We start from the raw sequence: 18,062 nt of genomic DNA on the forward strand, positions 1-18,062 counted from the left end.
TTGAGGTGGAGCCAGAGATTAAATCACCAAGCTGTCTTTATTTACTCAGTAGAGACCCCATGTGCGACTTAAACCCACTATATTCATAAATACATCATTGATGTTTTCTGACTGGACACCATTTAACAGCACAGTTCAGAGGTTCCGAGGTTTTGGTACTAATTATGCCATATTAGGTTTCATTAGTTAAGAAGTACCATTTTATTTTCTTTTAGAAGCCCCACCTAATAGAAAAACTAGATATTCATGACCTTGTTGACCTGTGCCTCATTCCATAACATGGATTCCATGGGACATTGAATGAGTATATAACTATGTAAATCAGCCAACATGATATTCTCTAATATTGGATCTAGAGTTCTCTAGAGCACACACATCTACCTCTGTACACTGCTTTTCACACTGATTTATGCACACACTCTTGGACACTCTGGCTTATTTTAATTCTGTCCAAAGTATCAAGAAATGCAAAGTTACAGATTTTACATTTCACATCGCATTGACATGCATCCTGTGTTTTCAAATGTTGGAATAATACTCAGAAACAAATTACTTTTGATAATGATCATTTGATAACCCAAGAAAATCTCAATTTAGTTTGAATCATACATTGTGTGTTTAGTCCAGTGTTTGTACCTCTCTTGCTCTTTATCCGTACTCATTGATCACATACACTTATCACATCATCACATATACAGAGATGGTAGGGATGAATTTGTGTGCATGTATGTATGTGTGTGTGTGTGTGTGAGAGAGAGAGAGAGATTGACAGGGAGTGTTGGTTTCGTTCATGTGTCACCTTGTTATCTTGTGTTGTTTTCCTGTTGCGTGAAGGGTGTGTGTGTTTTACATGACTACAAGCATCACAGCTCTAATGGTTTATTGTTGGGATGTAGTGGAGCGGGTAGGGTTTTTCACATTGTGTGTGTGAAAGAGAGAGAGAATATGTAAATATATTTAGTGTATTAGTATATCCCTATGGGAGTTACTGTGTGCCTTTATCTAATTAAGATCTCGCTAAAATGTTTTCATAAGATCTTACTTCCTCTCCCTTTCTCTCTCTCCTTTAGATTTCTGAAAATCTCTCGTTCTTTCTCTCCCTTTCTCTCTCTCTGATTAATAAGATGTTTAGGCATGGAAGAGAACAGCTGATAGCAGCTCTGTACTTTCTGTTTCCTTCCTCTTCTTTGTCTTTCTTCTCTCCCTCCTCCCCTTCTCACCCTTTGTTTGTTCAGTTCCCACTTCTTGCTTGCTTCCCACCCAACAACAGCTGTGGTGTCCTGATTGGCTTAGCCCAGAGAAGGGGGTGGAGCAGAGTCACTTGTTGTGAAATTTTTCCTCCCTACCAGGAACAGACCTCTCAGTCTGAGCAGAGCCAACGACAGAGTGACATTACAGACTCTGTACTGGACAGTGAAGAATTAACCTGCCACACAAAAAGAGAAAAGAAGAAAGAAAAACATCACCACCTCTTTAGCTCCTTTAACCAGAACAAACGGGAATATATAAAAGGGCGTTTTCTTTTTTCACATACTGCCTTCTACAGTCCTTTGTGCGTGAGCTAGGAACAGGAAGACAGCAACCCCAGGAGAAACGCAGCAAAGTAGAAAGAACAGTGTCAGCTGGAGGAAGACGGATGTGTGCAGAGGATGAGTCCCGCTTTAGAAGCACTGATGGAGGGGTGTAGATACCCAGGCAAAGGGCCGCTGAAGGGTGGAGTGATGCTTGAGCCGTTCGTCCATCAGGTCGGAGGCCATTCCTGTGTGCTACGCTTCGGGGATCAGACCATCTGTAAGCCGCTAATCCCCCGTGAGCACCAGTTTTACAAGAGTCTTCCACCAGAGATCCGAAGGTTCACACCACAGTACAGAGGTGAGAGCACACATCTCCATCTCCTCACAAACAGGCATGTGCTGTTGTTCTGCGGTGCTCTCTCTATCTCTCTCTCTCTCTCTCTCTCTCTCTCTCTTCTCATCTCTCTCTCCTCTAACTCTCTCTCTTTTTGTACCTTATCGAATCTGTATATATTGCATCAAATACAATATATTCCAGTGAACATATGATGTCAATCATTTGAGCAACACACATACATACCGGCATAGATACACATGGAGGGTGCAGTGTACTATTCAAGGAGATTTGGCCTACAGAATCTGAACATTAGTGCTAATGAGACATTTGAAGCCCACTCACTTGTGTCTTGACAACATGGAACATAATTTTTGTGACCCTTAATTACTGATATATATATTTCTAAGGAATCTATCACATACCCATATGCTGGCATCATTCCCAGGGTGCATGTGGTGAACAGAAGGTGTTGGCACTGTCTCTGAATCTGTAGCAGTGTATATGGTGGGGCTAAAAAAAGATATTAGATGGAATGAACTTGACCATCAGAAAAGAATGCAGTACACAGCGCCTCTCTCTGTCTTTCTCTCTGTGTCTCTCTGTCTCTCAGTCAAATAACTACTCAGATAGACCATGTGCGCCTGGTAAACGGGTATAGTAAGCATACTGTCAAAACCGATACAAAAAGGCACACAGAGATACCTTTTCTGACTCAGCAGCAGAGAGTGCATGACTGTGCTCCGTGGTGCAACGAAGTGACATCACAGCTAGTGACGTCATCATTGTGACTGCAGTGAGCCGGAAGCCCCAGGGTCCTACTGCCCGTCACAGATTTTTCTCGCACGCTCTCACACTGCCATGGATTTAGATGTGGTTCTGTTGTTCACTTTTGGGTTGTGTAATAGCCATGTGTGTTCCGCTTCATGCTAATAGTGCCTTTGAAAGACATTTCTGTTATACCCCTCAACCTCTATGTTAAGGTCCTCAACCTCTATGGTTAAGATGAAGCACACAGTGTAAATTATCCAATTGGCCATGATGTGTGTGCGTGCATGTGCTCGTGCATGTGCTCGTGCATGTGCGCGTGCATGTGTGTGCACATGTATGTGTGTGTGTGTGTCAAATTTCTGGTCTATATTCTACTATGACTCAGTGTACAAACTGTTCAATGTTCAAACTGTAAACATATTTAATTAAATGAATTACTTGTATATATTTTTAAATAATAATTGACATATAAAGGTTGTCTGCCTATGAACAGTATTTAATGTGGGAATAATTATGTATAAATATTGTGCCAATGAATGGGGGCTTTCCGGTTGTTTGCACCACAGTTTTTGCATAAGTACATAACAACCTAATCTTCAATGTGCTCATGTTAAATTTCACTTCTCTCTCTCTATAGGGGTGGTGTCAGTCAGTTTTGAAGAGGACGAGGAAGAGAACCTATGTTTAATAGCATACCCTCTACACGGTGATTCATCTGACCTGGAGAACAAGGAACCCTTGGCTGATGGAGAACCCAAGAACAAGATTCTGAAATGGGGGAAGAAGAAGCCGTCTGGTCTTCTGGAAAACGAGCGGGCGCGACAGAGCCGTAAAGAGGAGAAGAGCAAAAGGTAAGATGGAAACATTTCTCCACAAGCACACACACAAATGCTCTGTCTCTCCAACAAATAGGCCCAATGACCTTCTGACACATTACTGCTAGTATTGGTGTATATTGCTATCAAGAAAGATATATCAGTATAGTGTATATCTCATACCATGTCACTACATGTGTTGAGCCTCCTCTCTCGCTCATTCTGTAATCCTGTCGTTGTGCCTGAGCAGTAATCGTGAGGACACGGCGGAGGTGTTGTACTACAGCCTGGAGAAAGGGAACGTGGTACCCCAGATCAAACACAACCCCTGGAGTCTACAGTGCCACCAACAGCATCTCCAAAGGATGAAGGAGAACTCCAAACACAGAAACCAGCACAGTATCCTTTAGAGCTGAGAAACATGCATACACCCACATGCACGCCCACACGCACACATGCGCACGCACGCACGCACACGCACGCACGCACACGCACGCACGCACTCTAACATAGATCTTTGGAGAGTTTACATTATGGCAGCCAAATTCAGGATCACTGGAACATCCAGAGCTCCCGGCCGTGCACACTGTAAACTCATGCTAGGTTTAGACAAACCATCTAGCTATTACCACACACACACACACACACACACACACACACACACACACACACACACACACACACACACACACACACAGGATGACAGTAACAGCAGCCTTTCCTCAAAGTCACATCCACTTGTTTATAGTGGAGGCTCAACGCCTTTTCGCTTCCCTCTGCTGTGTTTTTTCTTTGACCCACGACCCTTTCCAGAGTTTATTCTGTTGGAAAACCTCACGTGGCGATATCGGGTTCCGTGTGTTCTGGATCTGAAGATGGGAACCCGGCAGCATGGGGATGACGCCTCTGAAGAAAAGAAAGCCAATCAGATCCGTAAATGCCAGCAGAGCACATCCTCTACGATAGGAGTTCGCCTCTGTGGGATGCAGGTAACACTATATCTGGTGTCATGTTTTACTAAGTAGTAGGCTGCATTACTGTGATCAAGAAATATTAATGCTGAAACCTCTTCCTCTACCGGTAGGTGTATCACAGTGTGACGGGGCAGCTGATTTTCATGAATAAGTACCACGGGCGTAAGCTGAGTCTTGCTGGCTTTAAGGAAGCTCTGTGTCAGTTCTTCAGTGATGGCCGGGTTCTGCGCAGAGAGATTCTCTCTGCCGTCCTCCAGAGGCTGAAAGAAATGCGTGCGGTTCTGGAGGCCTGCGAGAGCTATCGCTTTTTCTCCTCGTCTCTTCTCGTCATTTACGACGGAGCGCTTCTGCCGGCCCCTAGACCCCGCCCCTCTCGGGGAGGAGAGGAAGAGGACGAGGAGGATGACGAAGATGATGATGATGAGGAAGAAGGAGCGTATGGTGGGCGTTCCCAAAGCAGAGACAGTTCCAGCGGCTCGGGTTCAGGGTCACCACTGGTGGACGTAAAGATGATCGATTTTGCTCACACGACGTGCCGTGATTATGGAGAGGACACTGTGGTTCACGAAGGTGGAGACAGCGGCTACATCTTTGGCCTTCAGAATCTTATTAGCATTCTGTCCCAGCTTGAGGAGCACAGTAACGATTAAACACACGCACACTCTCACGTTGTGTTACTTCAGAAACAGCCATACCAGGCTTACAGTGGAAGCCCTGATAATGCTAACAGGGTTGATGTCCACATTGGGGTCACCCTGCAGAGCTTTTGCCACGCCCCAAAGAGGAGTGGCCACAGGGTGCGGAGAATCAGGGGCTCTCAGGAGCTGAAGGGACTGAACTCCTCGCACTTTAGTTTGTTCTGTGATATCTCACTATGGTGACAGAGAGTGGTCCCTCTCTCCTGCAGTCGTCCCTCTCTTTCTGAAGGAGGAGAGATGGAGGGAGCCCCATGTTTGGAATTGTTCTCCTTCTGTGAACGAGAGAGAAAGGAGCAGTTTTCAGAATTATGTGCGAGAAAGAGACAAATCTGGAAGAAAAAAATTGTTCAGTTCGCACTACAAACATATTTTGATGGGAAATTTATTTGTAGCAGTTGTTAAAGACATTTTCTTCTTTTTTGAAGGGGTAGCACAAATGTAACTACGGAGATACTTAATAAACAATAAGGGAATATTAAGGTGCTTTACAAATACTTACAAGACCAAGAAACAAAAAGACATAGGGAAGAGACTTTTACAAACATCATGAAGGGAATGAGAGAGTCTTGTATGACAAGCAATCGCATGGACACCATTTTTGTGCTTGGCAAGGATAAAATTGGACATTTTGCAACTTTTTTGTTCTTTTTCTTCCTCCTCATTCCGTAGGTTATTAGGTACAATATAAGCAAAGGACTTTATTTATTAACTAGAATATTTCTGTTCTTCATAAAGTGAACCTAAAGGATTAAATGACATTCCATTTCACAATGTACTGTTTTGACATGTTATTTATAAAAACCAATTCTAATGTTATGATTTTCACAGTTTTCTTTCTCTGTTCAACAGTATGAAAATAAATAAAGAGAATTCTGTTTTGTCTGTGGTAAAAAAAAATGGTAGTGTCTTCCATAAGTGTGTAAGTGTCTGTCCATGTGTGTGTATGCGTGTGTGCATGTGTGTGTCTGTGTGTGTGCAAAGCAATTTGTAAGTCGCTCTGGATAAGAGCGTCTGCTAAATGCCGTAAATGTGTGTGTGTGTGTGTGTGTGTGTGTGTGTGTGTGTGTGTGTGTGTGTGTGTGTGTGTGTGTGTGTGTGTGTGTGTGTGTGTGTGTGTGTGTGCACCTTTTTGTCTGAGTATCTGTTTTACTGGTGTAACTACACAAACCACACTCTGGAGCTATGAAGCAGCTGGCTGTGCATTATATATCACTGCTCAGTGACCGAATGCTATGTTGAAACATTTTCCCTGAAAACAGCCTTTCCGGAAAAATCATGTATTCATTTGAAGTCTGGCCCTGCTTGTTTTAAGTACAATGTGTTTCCTTCTGTAACATCTGTAAGTAACATCCATAAGAACTCCCTTTGTGATGTTCAGTTCACATGATCCGCATCTGCACTTGGATTAGTGATTAGTGAAGAGGAATTTCATACCACTTCCTACATTTAGTCAGACATTAGCTCCCAATTTTGCTCTTCATGGGGAACTGGATGCCCAGAGAGAAGGTTCTGGTGGGAAATGATGGGCTTGTGTTTACTGTTTATGCTGCATCTGCAACATGAAGAGACACTTCTGCAGAACGTACGCAGGCATGTTAAGGATTTGTCTAGTGAAATTTAGCAAAAACTGTTTTCACTGCTTTTTCAAATTTGTGTTCTTTTTTTGTGATTAAAGTGCTGACGGTAAGTCTAATCTGTAGTGTGTGTGCCTAGTGTGTTTGTTCTAATATGGCCAGAAAAGAACAGGCTGTGACGGCCTCAGCTGCCCTGCCGCTCATGTTTCCTGGATAACCCCATGAATTACACTCTCAAATCTCAAATCACTTCCTGTGTCAACACATGTCCACTGTCACCTACACATTTCACAGTAATATATGACTTCTGTGGATATATAGCCAAGGACCATGTTAAAATAAAAGTGTTGTTGAGTAAGTCATGTTGACAGAATTGCTGGGCTTTATTGTGGGACTTTTAAATGCGATGCAGTGTTAACATCCTGTTACAGGTGCTACTCACATCATCTTTGCTCTTGTACGTTTAGCGTCAGCTGGAGAGAGAGGATGTGTGGGATGGACAAGGCTGGCAGCCAAAATCACTGAAGGCTGTTCGCTGTTGCACAGGACACAGCTTCCTGTTCCTGCGGGCATGCGGGAGTCACTGGGAAGAGCGGCCCTGGGACTCCAATGCTCCTGGGGAGGCAGTGAGCAGGTGGGATTTTCGGGTCTTTCTCTGCCTGCCTCTGGCCTCTGGGGGAATGTTGTCGCAGCTTTCTACCCTTGCTGGTAAGTACATTCTGTACGTTTATCCTATGTTGCACTTTTATGTTGCACATAAACACACACTCACACATACATATACATCACAGTCATTTGTGCTATATGTCTTGGGTACACTTTCTGCTCTTCTTTGCAGTGGTCATTTGAGCTGGTTGTTTTTTTTCTGCCCTTCTGTCTTTTCCCTTTTTATTCTTTTTCTCCCCCTCTTTTCTTTTCCCCTCTTTTCTATATTTTATCTTCTTATGGTCCACCTAAACCCAAAGTTTTTACTTTGTACTATATTATACAGAATTGTTATCATTTGATCTATACATAAAAACAAAGTTGTCCTCCAAAGATGAGGGGGTAGAGGTGGGCCACAAAAAATTTATATACCCCCCCCCCCCCCCCCCCCCCCCGCTAGCTTAATACATTTGATTGAATTCAGGGGTAACTATCAAACAGTTAAATATAAAACGTTTTTTTTGTTAGATACATGTTAAAAGCTAGATACATGTTATTAGAATTTGTGTGCATGTGTGCATCCGTGTGTGTGTCTGTGTGTATGTGTATGTGTGTGTGTGCGTGTTTGTGTTTGCATGCAAATCAGCACTTTTACAGCTACCCTAAAATCCTCTTTCCTTTCTGGTTTCCATGGGAATTGGATTTGTGATGGTGATGGATCGCTATGGCAACATGTCTCAGTATTTTTAGTTGACTGCTAGATGGAATGAAAGGCAAAATTTGCTGAACTCCAAACTCAAAAAATGTTTCAGACATTTTTGGGCCACATCCTGAAACACATCCTGAAAGACCGGTGTTTGTAAGTTTACTTGCTCCAAAGATGGCAGGTTCATCGCTGTTACTCTCACTATGCTTCATAAAATTATAGCTGTTGGTTCATCACTATGACATCTCTGTGATTCATCACTATGACGTCTATGTGATTCATCACTATGACTGTCTATGTGATTAATCACTATTACTGTCTCTGTGGCTCATCACTATGACTCTCTCTCAGCATCCCTGCAGAAACTAGGGTTTAAGTAGCTGGATCAAGGATATAGAACTGCAGTGGCTACCTCCACCGGCAGTGCAGAACATGCAGAACATGTAGAACATGCAGAACATGTAGAACATGTAGAACATGCAGAACATGTAGAACATGTAGAACATGCAGAACACTCTGGCATTCACTCATAATTTCCAAATGGTGTTTCTGCATCTCAATAAAACACTGTACATTCCTTTAAAAATGTCCTTAAACACACAATCATTCTCTTTCTGTCTCTCTCTTTCTCTCTTTCTCTCTTCCTCTCGATGTCTCTGACACACACACACATGCAGTTCACCTTGAGGTAATGCGTTTTATTAAATCAGCAGTAGCTCTGAACATTTAATACTCCTCCACTGTCCTCCAGAACTCTCTTATCTATGGCACTGTAAAACCTGCAATAAAACTTTAAAATGAACTATGTGACCCATGAGCGATACAACCTGCAGTTTGATATGTCCTCTCCAGTATCACTGACCTTTGACCTTACCTTTAATAATCTGCTGCAGTCATTGTGATGACTCAACATTCATTACCTCTTTGTTCTATCTACACTCTGTCCCTGTTTGAATGAAGTATGTACATGTGCTTGCTCCTTGTTTGTTTGTTTGTTTTTGAGTTACAGTGTAGACAGTGATTATGTTATTATGTTTAGAGTGAAACAGGAGAGCTCTGTTATTGACCGCATCTGTCATCTGTCACTTACCAGGTACAAAGCAGATGAAGTGGGAACAGCAGAGAAAGAAAATTTCATCATGGACACTTTTGTGTGAGGAAATTGTGACAGTTTTGGTTTTGGTTCTGTTGGTTTTGGTTCTGTTGGTTGTATATTTTTGGAGATAGCCCTTCATGCCAGGCTCCCTGGCCTTGTGTACCTGTCACTTCCCCTTGAGCAAAGTTCACTGACATGCTGACAGCACTGTAGGCCAAAGTTTACTAAATATAACCAGCACGGCAGTTACATGTATCAACCGCACAAGTTAGACATTAAATAAGCAGTTCATTGTTTGATTCATTGTCCATTTCGGTACAAACAGCTCAACGTTCCAGCTGCAATACCAATAATCAGGCTCTAATATCACAAGAACAGCGATCAGTAATTACCATCTGAATGACTGGGCTGTGTTCTGTTTGATGCACTTCAACAACAATGTGTAAATTCAATTGGAAATGAAAAAGATGTAGCCCTACATCTATAATGCTTGCACAATTACATGTTTTTTTTTTATCATATTCACTTAAACCTAAAAATGTTTATGTAAACGATCTTGCTAGTTTTTCTTTCATTCAATAGCCTAACCTATTTCAAACAGATCCTGTTTTAACAGTGTGGTGGATGATAGGAATTTTAAGGACCTGTTGGACATTTCATAACTTATATTATTGGTTATCCATCCATCTACTTTAACCAACACCTGGCTTTTGCTTTGTTCTATTTCACCCAGGTTGTTAGGAAATAAATACTGATTTCGACAGTCTGCACAAATGCATGCACAGACATGATGGGACCGGATGCGTGAGTGCATACATAAGCAGTGGGTGCAGAAGTATAGGCTCCTGGAATAACGTGGAGTGACGCAGAGCTGTTTACTCAAAGCAGTGCTCCCAGTGGAGTGGAGATCATGGGGATGGTGGTTGTGGTTACGGTGTGATGTGGGTGGAGTTGTTGTACCCACGTTAAAGAGTCAAGGACCAGTGAGTCAGTTCAAATGATACTGACAATGATACTGACATCACTCTTTCCAGTCTTTTTCACGACGTCACAAGTTTCAAGTTTAGACAATAGGCTACACCACAAAATTATTTTTTCATATAATAAAAAATAGGTCATTAGATGTTTGAGAGTTGTGTTTTGACTGTATGTGGGCATGTGCCACTAATTCCTGTTCCTCCTGCTATGCTGACATGGTGAAGGAAAGGAGAGATTTTCTCTGTCCCTCTGTTCTTATCATTTTTGTATTTAAGAAGTAGTGAACTGCACATTTTTGTTGGTTACTCGGCATAAGCATTAAATGTCTGTGCCTAATGATTAACCATTTCCTTGGCATCATCATGTTAATAGGAGGGCACACGTTGTGATGTGGCATTGCCTCCTTTGACCCTAAGAAGTGTGAAGTGGGTACGAGACAGAGGAAGATGGAGCCCCACAGAGGAAAAAGGAGATGGAAAGAGAAAGAGGAACAGAACAGTCATGAGAATGTTTGGCAGGTTGTCCAGGAGATGGTGCTTCAACAAGAGCAGGGACACGTGGTTGAGTTTGTCATGTGACCTGGCAAGTAGAAATGTGAAATGATTGGACAATGGCCTCATTAGACACTAATTAAATACACGTGTGGAGTGTGTGCTGGGGCCCGTTTGTGTCTTGAACAGAAGACTGGGCGTGGTCAAGATAGACACAGGTTATGTAGTGAATCTACATCCACACACAAAACATTTCTTTATATGGGATAAGTTAAAGAATAAAAGACTCCTAATTAGCCTAAATATTTGTCTTATTGATACTGAGTTACAGAGGTCGGGGTAACAACTTCACATTTACATGCAGGATCTATGTGCAGTTGCTGTCTACCTACTAACAGCATACGAAAATTCAGCAGTGTGGTATAATATACACAGTTGACCAGACAGCACTATTTTTACAACTGGCTTAGAATGCATGGCGCACTCTGCTGGTAATAAAGTCAACTACGTCGTGCCCTTTACTTCTGACTTTTGATGACACCCACTGGGAAAAAAAGCAAATACGTTGTCATATGTTGATAGCTATGATATTTATTCAACAACGAACAGGCGCCTATGGATAGCAGATGAGGGTTTTCTACTTTTTCACAATATAATCATTTTTTGACCAAACTTCAGTCCTAAACATAAAAACACAATCACCCGTTATGGGAGATAAAAAAAAACATTCAATAAAACCCGAATTGAATTAAACAAAGACTCTAATATTATAACACGTCTTCCAGAGTTCAAGATCTTCCCCCCATATTTACCCTGGAAATAATTCAGCAACTGCCGACCACACCCGGAGGTTTTTTTTATTGTTCAGCATGACTGCTGAATTTCCTCCATGAACGCCAGTTTTAAGATACCACTGTTGTATTTTCGGCATTTAGGACAATAGATGAAGTATAAATACAGCTATCGTTGGTTTTCTATTTCAGTTTTGCAGCTCCCCCGTAGATACAGTATACAGTTACTTGTTCTTGGGGAAAAAAACATAAGTTGTTTGGAATATCATTTCATATGCAATTTTGTCAGAGTTAATAGACTATATTTATTAACCCCAGCAACGTTGGTTTAAATAATTTTGTTGACGAGACGACAGAAGTCTCGGTGGGTGTGAGAGGAACACATCTCACACGGGCTCTGTTCGAAAGAGCCTACTACGTACTACTGGCGTACTGATAGCCCCCCCTAAAAAACAGTATGCAGTGTGCAGTACGTAGCGCGCGGTTGGGGACAGAGATCGGTGAGGCGGAAGCGCGGCCGTCCGTTCCGTCCGTTCGTCTGACGTGGTGCAGCTCCGTGTAGTGTTGACGTGTCTCTACAGCGCTTCCTTTACCAACGCTTCGCCGGCAGCACAAGACCCTTCCTGGCTCCACACTAGGAGCTAAGACACCGAACACGACACACGGAAGACAATACAATGGCTAGTGAGTACCAATAACACCAAGTACCTCTTGCAATATTGTTGTTTATGTGTTTGACTGAAATTCCTGATGTATTCGGCGACTTTCTAGCCAGTAGCAGCTACAGCCCTGGCGCTCATTGATTTAGATGGTAACTAACACACCAGCCGAGCTGTGTTCGTCTCACCGTTAACTAACTATATGTTCCCTCTTTTTCACACACGTTTAAGCGTTTTTAATTTTAACGAACATAATCTTTTCCCATTTTACAGTTATTTACTCTCTAAATTAACGAGCTATCTGCCTAACCTCTAGCTACAAAGCTAACTAAGTAGCTAATTGGCCCAATGTAGCTATAGACGTCCAGCTTCGTTGTTAAAAAAACGTTTGTTAGCTCGACACAGCGGCTGTAAAGTGGAACGATTGGTGAACATTAGTTATATAACTACATTTATAGTGCGGTAACAAGTCAAACGATTTCAGTAACGTTAACCATTTTTAAAGTAGACTACATAAAAAATTAACTATTGGCTATTGCTAGCGAGGTTAGCTAATGCTACCTAGCTGGTTTGGAGCAGTGTTGGCGAACTAATCGTGGTTTTGTCAGATTTAATCGCACGTTTAACGGCCATCTCAACTACTACAAATAAACGTTGCTTGACTTTAATGGTGATGGAAAAATAAATGTCTGTGTGAAAACGGGACTGGATGGTGTTGGTAAAAAGTCTTAAGGTGAGCTGCTCCTTTCTGATGACGACGCTTTGGCTAGCTGGCTACACACGCATCGATTAGTGTAGTTGTTCGCTGGCTAGCTACATTTCAGTCACCTCAGTTTGATTATGCAGCAAAATGTACACGCATATTTACAGCTTGGCTTGAAAAAAAATTTAATTTTGCAATATTATAACTTCACAACGGGTGCACGCCGAATGAATGGATATTTTAAGTGTAGGCAGCTTCGATGAAACAAGCTTGCAGTAATTTTGCGTTGACGTCTCACTGGCTAATACGTAGCGTATATTAACATGTTTGGTGTTTTCTAACAACTCCTCTTTTTTACACTCTTTTCAGTTAAGTTTTTGGAAGTAATAAAACCGTTCTGTGCGGTTTTACCCGAGATTCAGAAACCAGAAAGAAAGGTAAGTAGTTGATAGAACACTACACTTGAAAAGATCATGGTAACCCTGCAGCTGGCAGCAGAAATGCCATTGATGGTGCCAATCACGACTGGCAGCAGATTGACCCAACTTGAGCTGCCAATATATCCAGCTATCGATAGTGTCTGCCATCTGCCGCTCTAATTGAAGAAGCCTACCCTAGACACAATAGTGTAATATTTTGTGTGTTCTCCCCTATAGCATACTTTTGTTGTTGAAGTGGCTTCAACTGATAGCCATTCATGACTGCTGTCACTAGAGACCTTACTGCTGCCAGTTAGAGATTGAACCCCTTCTGCGTTCATTCACCTCTGTCATGTATGATGGTGTTTTGTGTCTTATACCTATGGTCATCATTCTGCATTTGTTATTTCAGATCCAGTTCAGAGAAAAGGTGCTATGGACTGCCATCACCTTGTTCATCTTTCTTGTGTGCTGTCAGGTAGTGTTTTCTATGTGTTCTATTGGTAAAATCAGTCATACATTGTATGCATTGTTGCAGCACCACTGAATTATGTGTTCTGCACTCTAATGTGCTTATTGATAGCAGTTTCTGAGAAGTGGTTTCTCTCTTTCAGATCCCTCTCTTTGGTATCATGTCTTCGGATTCGGCAGATCCATTCTACTGGATGAGGGTCATTATGGCCTCCAACAGGGGTCAGTATCTGTTTGTATCATTATGTCAGTATCATTGTGTCATGCTGTAGTGTAGCCTTCAAATGTTTTTGCTGTTGGTCAACACTTGGAGACTAAAGCCTGCAAGCCTACCAATAGCATCTGCACTCAGAGCAGCTGCAGTTTTCACGCCAGACCTTAATAAAGATAATAGTCTATTCTATTCTTAGTCAATGTTTATGGACCTTACCTGGTGACACAGCTGAGCGGGGTCTGTTGTTTTTGTATTGAAGTGGCTTGTGTGTTGCAGGTACTCTGATGGAGTTGGGCATCTCTCCCATTGTCACCTCTGGTCTCATCATGCAGCTGCTGGCTGGAGCTAAAATCATTGAAGTTGGAGACACCCCTAAAGACAGAGCACTGTTCAACGGGGCACAGAAATGTAAGTATGTTAGGGCTGCATAAAAGTGATGTATTATTATTATATTGGTAAATATTGTGATATGTCTTACAGTATATGAGAAACTTTGCTGTGTCATAGTGCGACAATGTTCTGTGGAATGAATGGTTGCCAGCTTAATGTTTGATTTAAATTATTATCAATTAGGATCTTTCAGAATGTGCTTAGCACTCAGTATTCTTAGACTTTGTGCCTTTTCCTTAGACCTCATGTGGAGATGGGACCGAGCTATAGACATGGGGAAAATATGTTGTTTGTCTGTTTATAGTGTTTGGAATGATCATCACCATTGGCCAGGCTATTGTGTACGTGATGACGGGCATGTATGGAGACCCCTCGGAGATGGGCGCTGGCATCTGTCTCCTCATCATCATTCAGGTTGGTTTACACGTCTTAGTTTGTATGAGTGCTCTTTGGTTTTCCAGTTTCTGCACTTTACTCATCTTGTAGAATGCGTGCAATTAAACCTTTGTGCAGTATTAAGAATTTGCCTTGTGTGTGGTTTGCTTCTGCAGTTGTTTGTGGCTGGTCTGATCGTACTGCTGCTGGATGAGCTGCTCCAGAAGGGCTACGGTCTGGGCTCTGGAATCTCCCTCTTCATCGCCACCAACATCTGTGAGACCATCGTATGGAAAGCCTTCAGCCCGACTACAGTCAACACCGGCAGAGGTGTGCACTCGGAATACCACACCACCTTGGGAGTATCGCCTTTTGAGATGTTGTCGTAGGCGTAACTGTAACAGAAACTGTATGTGATGGGACTCTTGTGTGTGTCTCATGGCTCTCAGGTACTGAGTTTGAGGGAGCCATCATCGCTCTGTTCCACCTGCTTGCCACGCGTACTGATAAAGTTCGTGCGCTCAGAGAGGCTTTCTACAGGCAGAACCTGCCCAACCTCATGAACCTCATCGCTACCGTCTTCGTCTTTGCTGTGGTCATATACTTCCAGGTGAGTAATAAACTGGGATACACTGGTACCAATGCAATGAGACAATGCTTCATGCGCCATAAATAGTAAGTGATGCTTAATAAGGCAAATTAGTCGATATATGGATGAATTAAAATTTTCGCTTTCAATCTCAGGGCTTCAGAGTTGATTTGCCCATCAAGTCTGCCCGTTACCGCGGACAGTACAACACGTATCCCATCAAGCTGTTCTACACCTCCAACATTCCCATCATCCTCCAATCTGCGCTGGTGTCCAACCTCTACGTTATCTCTCAGATGCTCTCCACTCGCTTCAGTGGCAACTTCCTGGTCAACCTGCTAGGGACCTGGTCTGTAAGTAACAGTCCATCTCTCCAGGAGCTCACAGGCTATTCTTTTCATGGTCTATTTTGAATTGCAGTGAAAGTCCAAAAACCAACAGGGTGAAATGGTCTGTTTTTATGTTCTAGGATACGTCCTCTGGTGGTCCGGCCCGTGCCTATCCTGTAGGAGGCCTGTGTTACTATCTTTCACCTCCAGAATCCTTTGGCTCGGTGTTGGAGGATCCAGTCCATGCTCTCATCTACATCGTCTTCATGTTGGGATCCTGTGCCTTCTTCTCAAAGACATGGATTGAAGTTTCTGGATCATCAGCCAAAGACGTAGGTTTCACATGCATGTGACTGTCATCCCATTGGGCAGACGAATGCAAACCTCGCCCAAATCCATTCAGAGCAACCCATGAAGTTAAAATGTGGAATATGAAATGGTTATTCCTGTATGACAGGTGGCCAAACAGCTTAAGGAGCAGCAGATGGTGATGAGAGGACACAGAGAAACCTCCATGGTGCATGAGCTTAACAGGTTTGTCCTTTTTCATGGTTGCAAATGCAAAATATGTTTGGAATCATGCTAGAAATCACATTTTGCATTCTCTGCCATGTACACAGGTACATCCCCACAGCAGCTGCGTTTGGAGGGCTATGCATTGGTGGTCTGTCAGTCATGGCTGATTTTCTAGGAGCCATTGGCTCGGGAACAGGAATTTTGCTGGCCGTCACCATCATCTACCAGTACTTTGAGATCTTCGTTAAAGAGCAGAGTGAAGTGGGAAGCATGGGAGCGCTACTCTTCTAAATCTCCTGCACATGGACACATGCGTACACTGACACACACCTTGTCAAACTCTTATTTTTATGAGTGTTATCCTCATTATTTTATATACCTTTTTTTGGTGCAAGTTCAAGTGGTCGATTTTCAACAGTGCTGTCTTGAGAGAACGCCCTGGTATTGGCCAGTTTGGCTTTGAAACATTCTCTTTGGTCTGAGATGGTGTCTAACTGTCTCAGAAACATGAGAAATCTTGGTTAAAACTCAATGATTAGTTAGTAAAGCTAGACTCTGTGAGCTCTGTTGAGGACTGCTGGTTGACCCCACACATTTCATCCACTCCAGAGATTGGTTTTACTGGAGCAGCAGTTCTCCAACATATTGTCTCCCTCGAACACTGGCCCAGTTGTTCGTGTTTCAACCACGGTAGTCTTGCACTTCAGTGTACTGCTGAAGGGCTTTGTGTCCCCGGTGGCTGTAAGCGTGAACCTCTCTGAAAATGTTTCCATGGCAATGTTGGTGTTTGCTGGTTTCTTAAGGACATTTGGTTATGGCGTAAGTAGGCTTGTCGGAACCAAGCAAATACACTTTGTGTATTGTAGAAGATCGTGTGATAGAAGCCCAAGTGGAAGAGAGACGGTGAAACATCTTTATTGTAATAAGGACTTTCATCTCCCCCTTTCTTTTTTTTTAAACAATGCTTGTGGTCATCCAAGCATTTTGTCTACAGAAATAAGGCAGAAAGGATACTGGACAGTCCTCCACAAAAAAAAAAACCTTTCCAATGTCTCATCGACTTAGTGTGTGTGTGTATATATGACATTTAATGAAATGTGCCACCATGTAAAATAACCTTTTTGTTTTTGAATATGTACAAAAAATGCAGTTATGAACATCTACCTTCTGGAAAGAGTGCTCATTCTCAATAAAAGCTCTTTTGTGAAAGACTGTTTCTCTATTACAGTGATTGGTCAAAGGGGACTTTGGTTGATCAGGGGTGAGTTTCCTCCTCTTGTGGAATGCAGTAGGTTTGGTTGTTTTTCCTACAGTAGGTAAAGGGTAGTTACTGCACTGTACATGTGATGTCACCTACTCCAGAATAAACAGACAGCAGCAGTGGAGGACTTCATACCTGCTTGGGTCCTCATTTACCCAGGGCTGCTCTCAGCTGTAGGTGGCATGTTTCCACATGCCTGATCTTGGCAAGTGCGAAGTGAGGGTTATTTATTATCATGAAAAATGGGGCCTGGCAGAGGAACAGCAAATATTCACTCAGAGGGGAAAGAGCAGACATCATTGAGAAAGGAGTTCTGGTGTCAAAGCTGCTGAAGAATTTAAAAGCTATACATGAAAGCTCCACCTGGACTGAAGTTGTACTTAATGGGTGTTTAATGAGTGGGTATGTTGCTCTTTCTTGGATCTAATTTTTCCAGAAAGTCTGGAGGCATTGTGAACAGGCAGTGGTTTTTCACATCTGTAGAGGTCTTACTGTAATGTCATTTCAGGCTGCCTGAACTGGTTCAGATATGTAACAGCATGTGTTTTTTTAACTTCTTGCGGGACAAGGAACTCGATTCTTCCTCCAATTCTGAGTCAAAATGGAGGCTCCCAAGGCATAAAAACTACTTTGATGCACTTGAGTGTTGTATTTTCTTATCTGCAGTATGTATATGAATGCATCCAAATTTTGCATCCAGGTTACCATCTTACCAACTGACTGTGCAAAAAAGGGGTATGTGATTTTGG

The 18,062-nt window shown here is 42.5% G+C and overlaps 2 protein-coding genes across 2 annotated transcripts; both read left to right on the forward strand.

Moving 5' to 3' along the window:
• The first annotated feature begins 1,101 nt into the window (after window positions 1-1,101).
• Window positions 1,102-6,160, forward strand: ip6k2b (inositol hexakisphosphate kinase 2b). The gene is made up of 5 exons (XM_077014583.1): window positions 1,102-1,872; window positions 3,257-3,470; window positions 3,685-3,833; window positions 4,248-4,423; window positions 4,519-6,160. The coding sequence occupies exons 1-5, from the start codon at window positions 1,650-1,652 to the stop codon at window positions 5,056-5,058; spliced, it is 1,302 nt and encodes a 433-aa protein (XP_076870698.1). The 5' UTR covers window positions 1,102-1,649; the 3' UTR covers window positions 5,059-6,160.
• A 5,753-nt stretch (window positions 6,161-11,913) lies between these two features.
• Window positions 11,914-17,261, forward strand: sec61a1a (SEC61 translocon subunit alpha 1a). Its single transcript, XM_077014584.1, has 12 exons — window positions 11,914-12,071; window positions 13,119-13,186; window positions 13,581-13,646; window positions 13,783-13,861; window positions 14,130-14,261; window positions 14,548-14,657; window positions 14,795-14,948; window positions 15,068-15,228; window positions 15,363-15,560; window positions 15,677-15,868; window positions 15,994-16,070; window positions 16,157-17,261. Exons 1-12 carry the CDS (start codon window positions 12,065-12,067, stop codon window positions 16,341-16,343), a joined length of 1,431 nt encoding a protein of 476 aa, XP_076870699.1. The 5' UTR covers window positions 11,914-12,064; the 3' UTR covers window positions 16,344-17,261.
• The last annotated feature ends 801 nt before the right edge of the window (window positions 17,262-18,062 follow it).

This window comes from Brachyhypopomus gauderio, chromosome 8, assembly GCF_052324685.1.
Source record: "Brachyhypopomus gauderio isolate BG-103 chromosome 8, BGAUD_0.2, whole genome shotgun sequence".
In the NCBI taxonomy this organism is placed as follows: Eukaryota; Metazoa; Chordata; class Actinopteri; order Gymnotiformes; family Hypopomidae; genus Brachyhypopomus; species Brachyhypopomus gauderio.

Coding starts and splice junctions, on each gene's coding strand:
- ip6k2b (XM_077014583.1), top strand. CDS start 1,650: ATGAGTCCCGCTTTAGAAGCACTGATGGAGGGGTGTAGATACCCAGGC. Junction 1,873..3,256: donor GTTCACACCACAGTACAGAG/GTGAGAGCACAC, acceptor CTCTCTCTATAG/GGGTGGTGTCAGTCAGTTTT. Junction 4,424..4,518: donor TTCGCCTCTGTGGGATGCAG/GTAACACTATAT, acceptor CTCTACCGGTAG/GTGTATCACAGTGTGACGGG.
- sec61a1a (XM_077014584.1), top strand. Junction 13,187..13,580: donor TTCAGAAACCAGAAAGAAAG/GTAAGTAGTTGA, acceptor TTGTTATTTCAG/ATCCAGTTCAGAGAAAAGGT. Junction 14,262..14,547: donor GTTCAACGGGGCACAGAAAT/GTAAGTATGTTA, acceptor GTCTGTTTATAG/TGTTTGGAATGATCATCACC.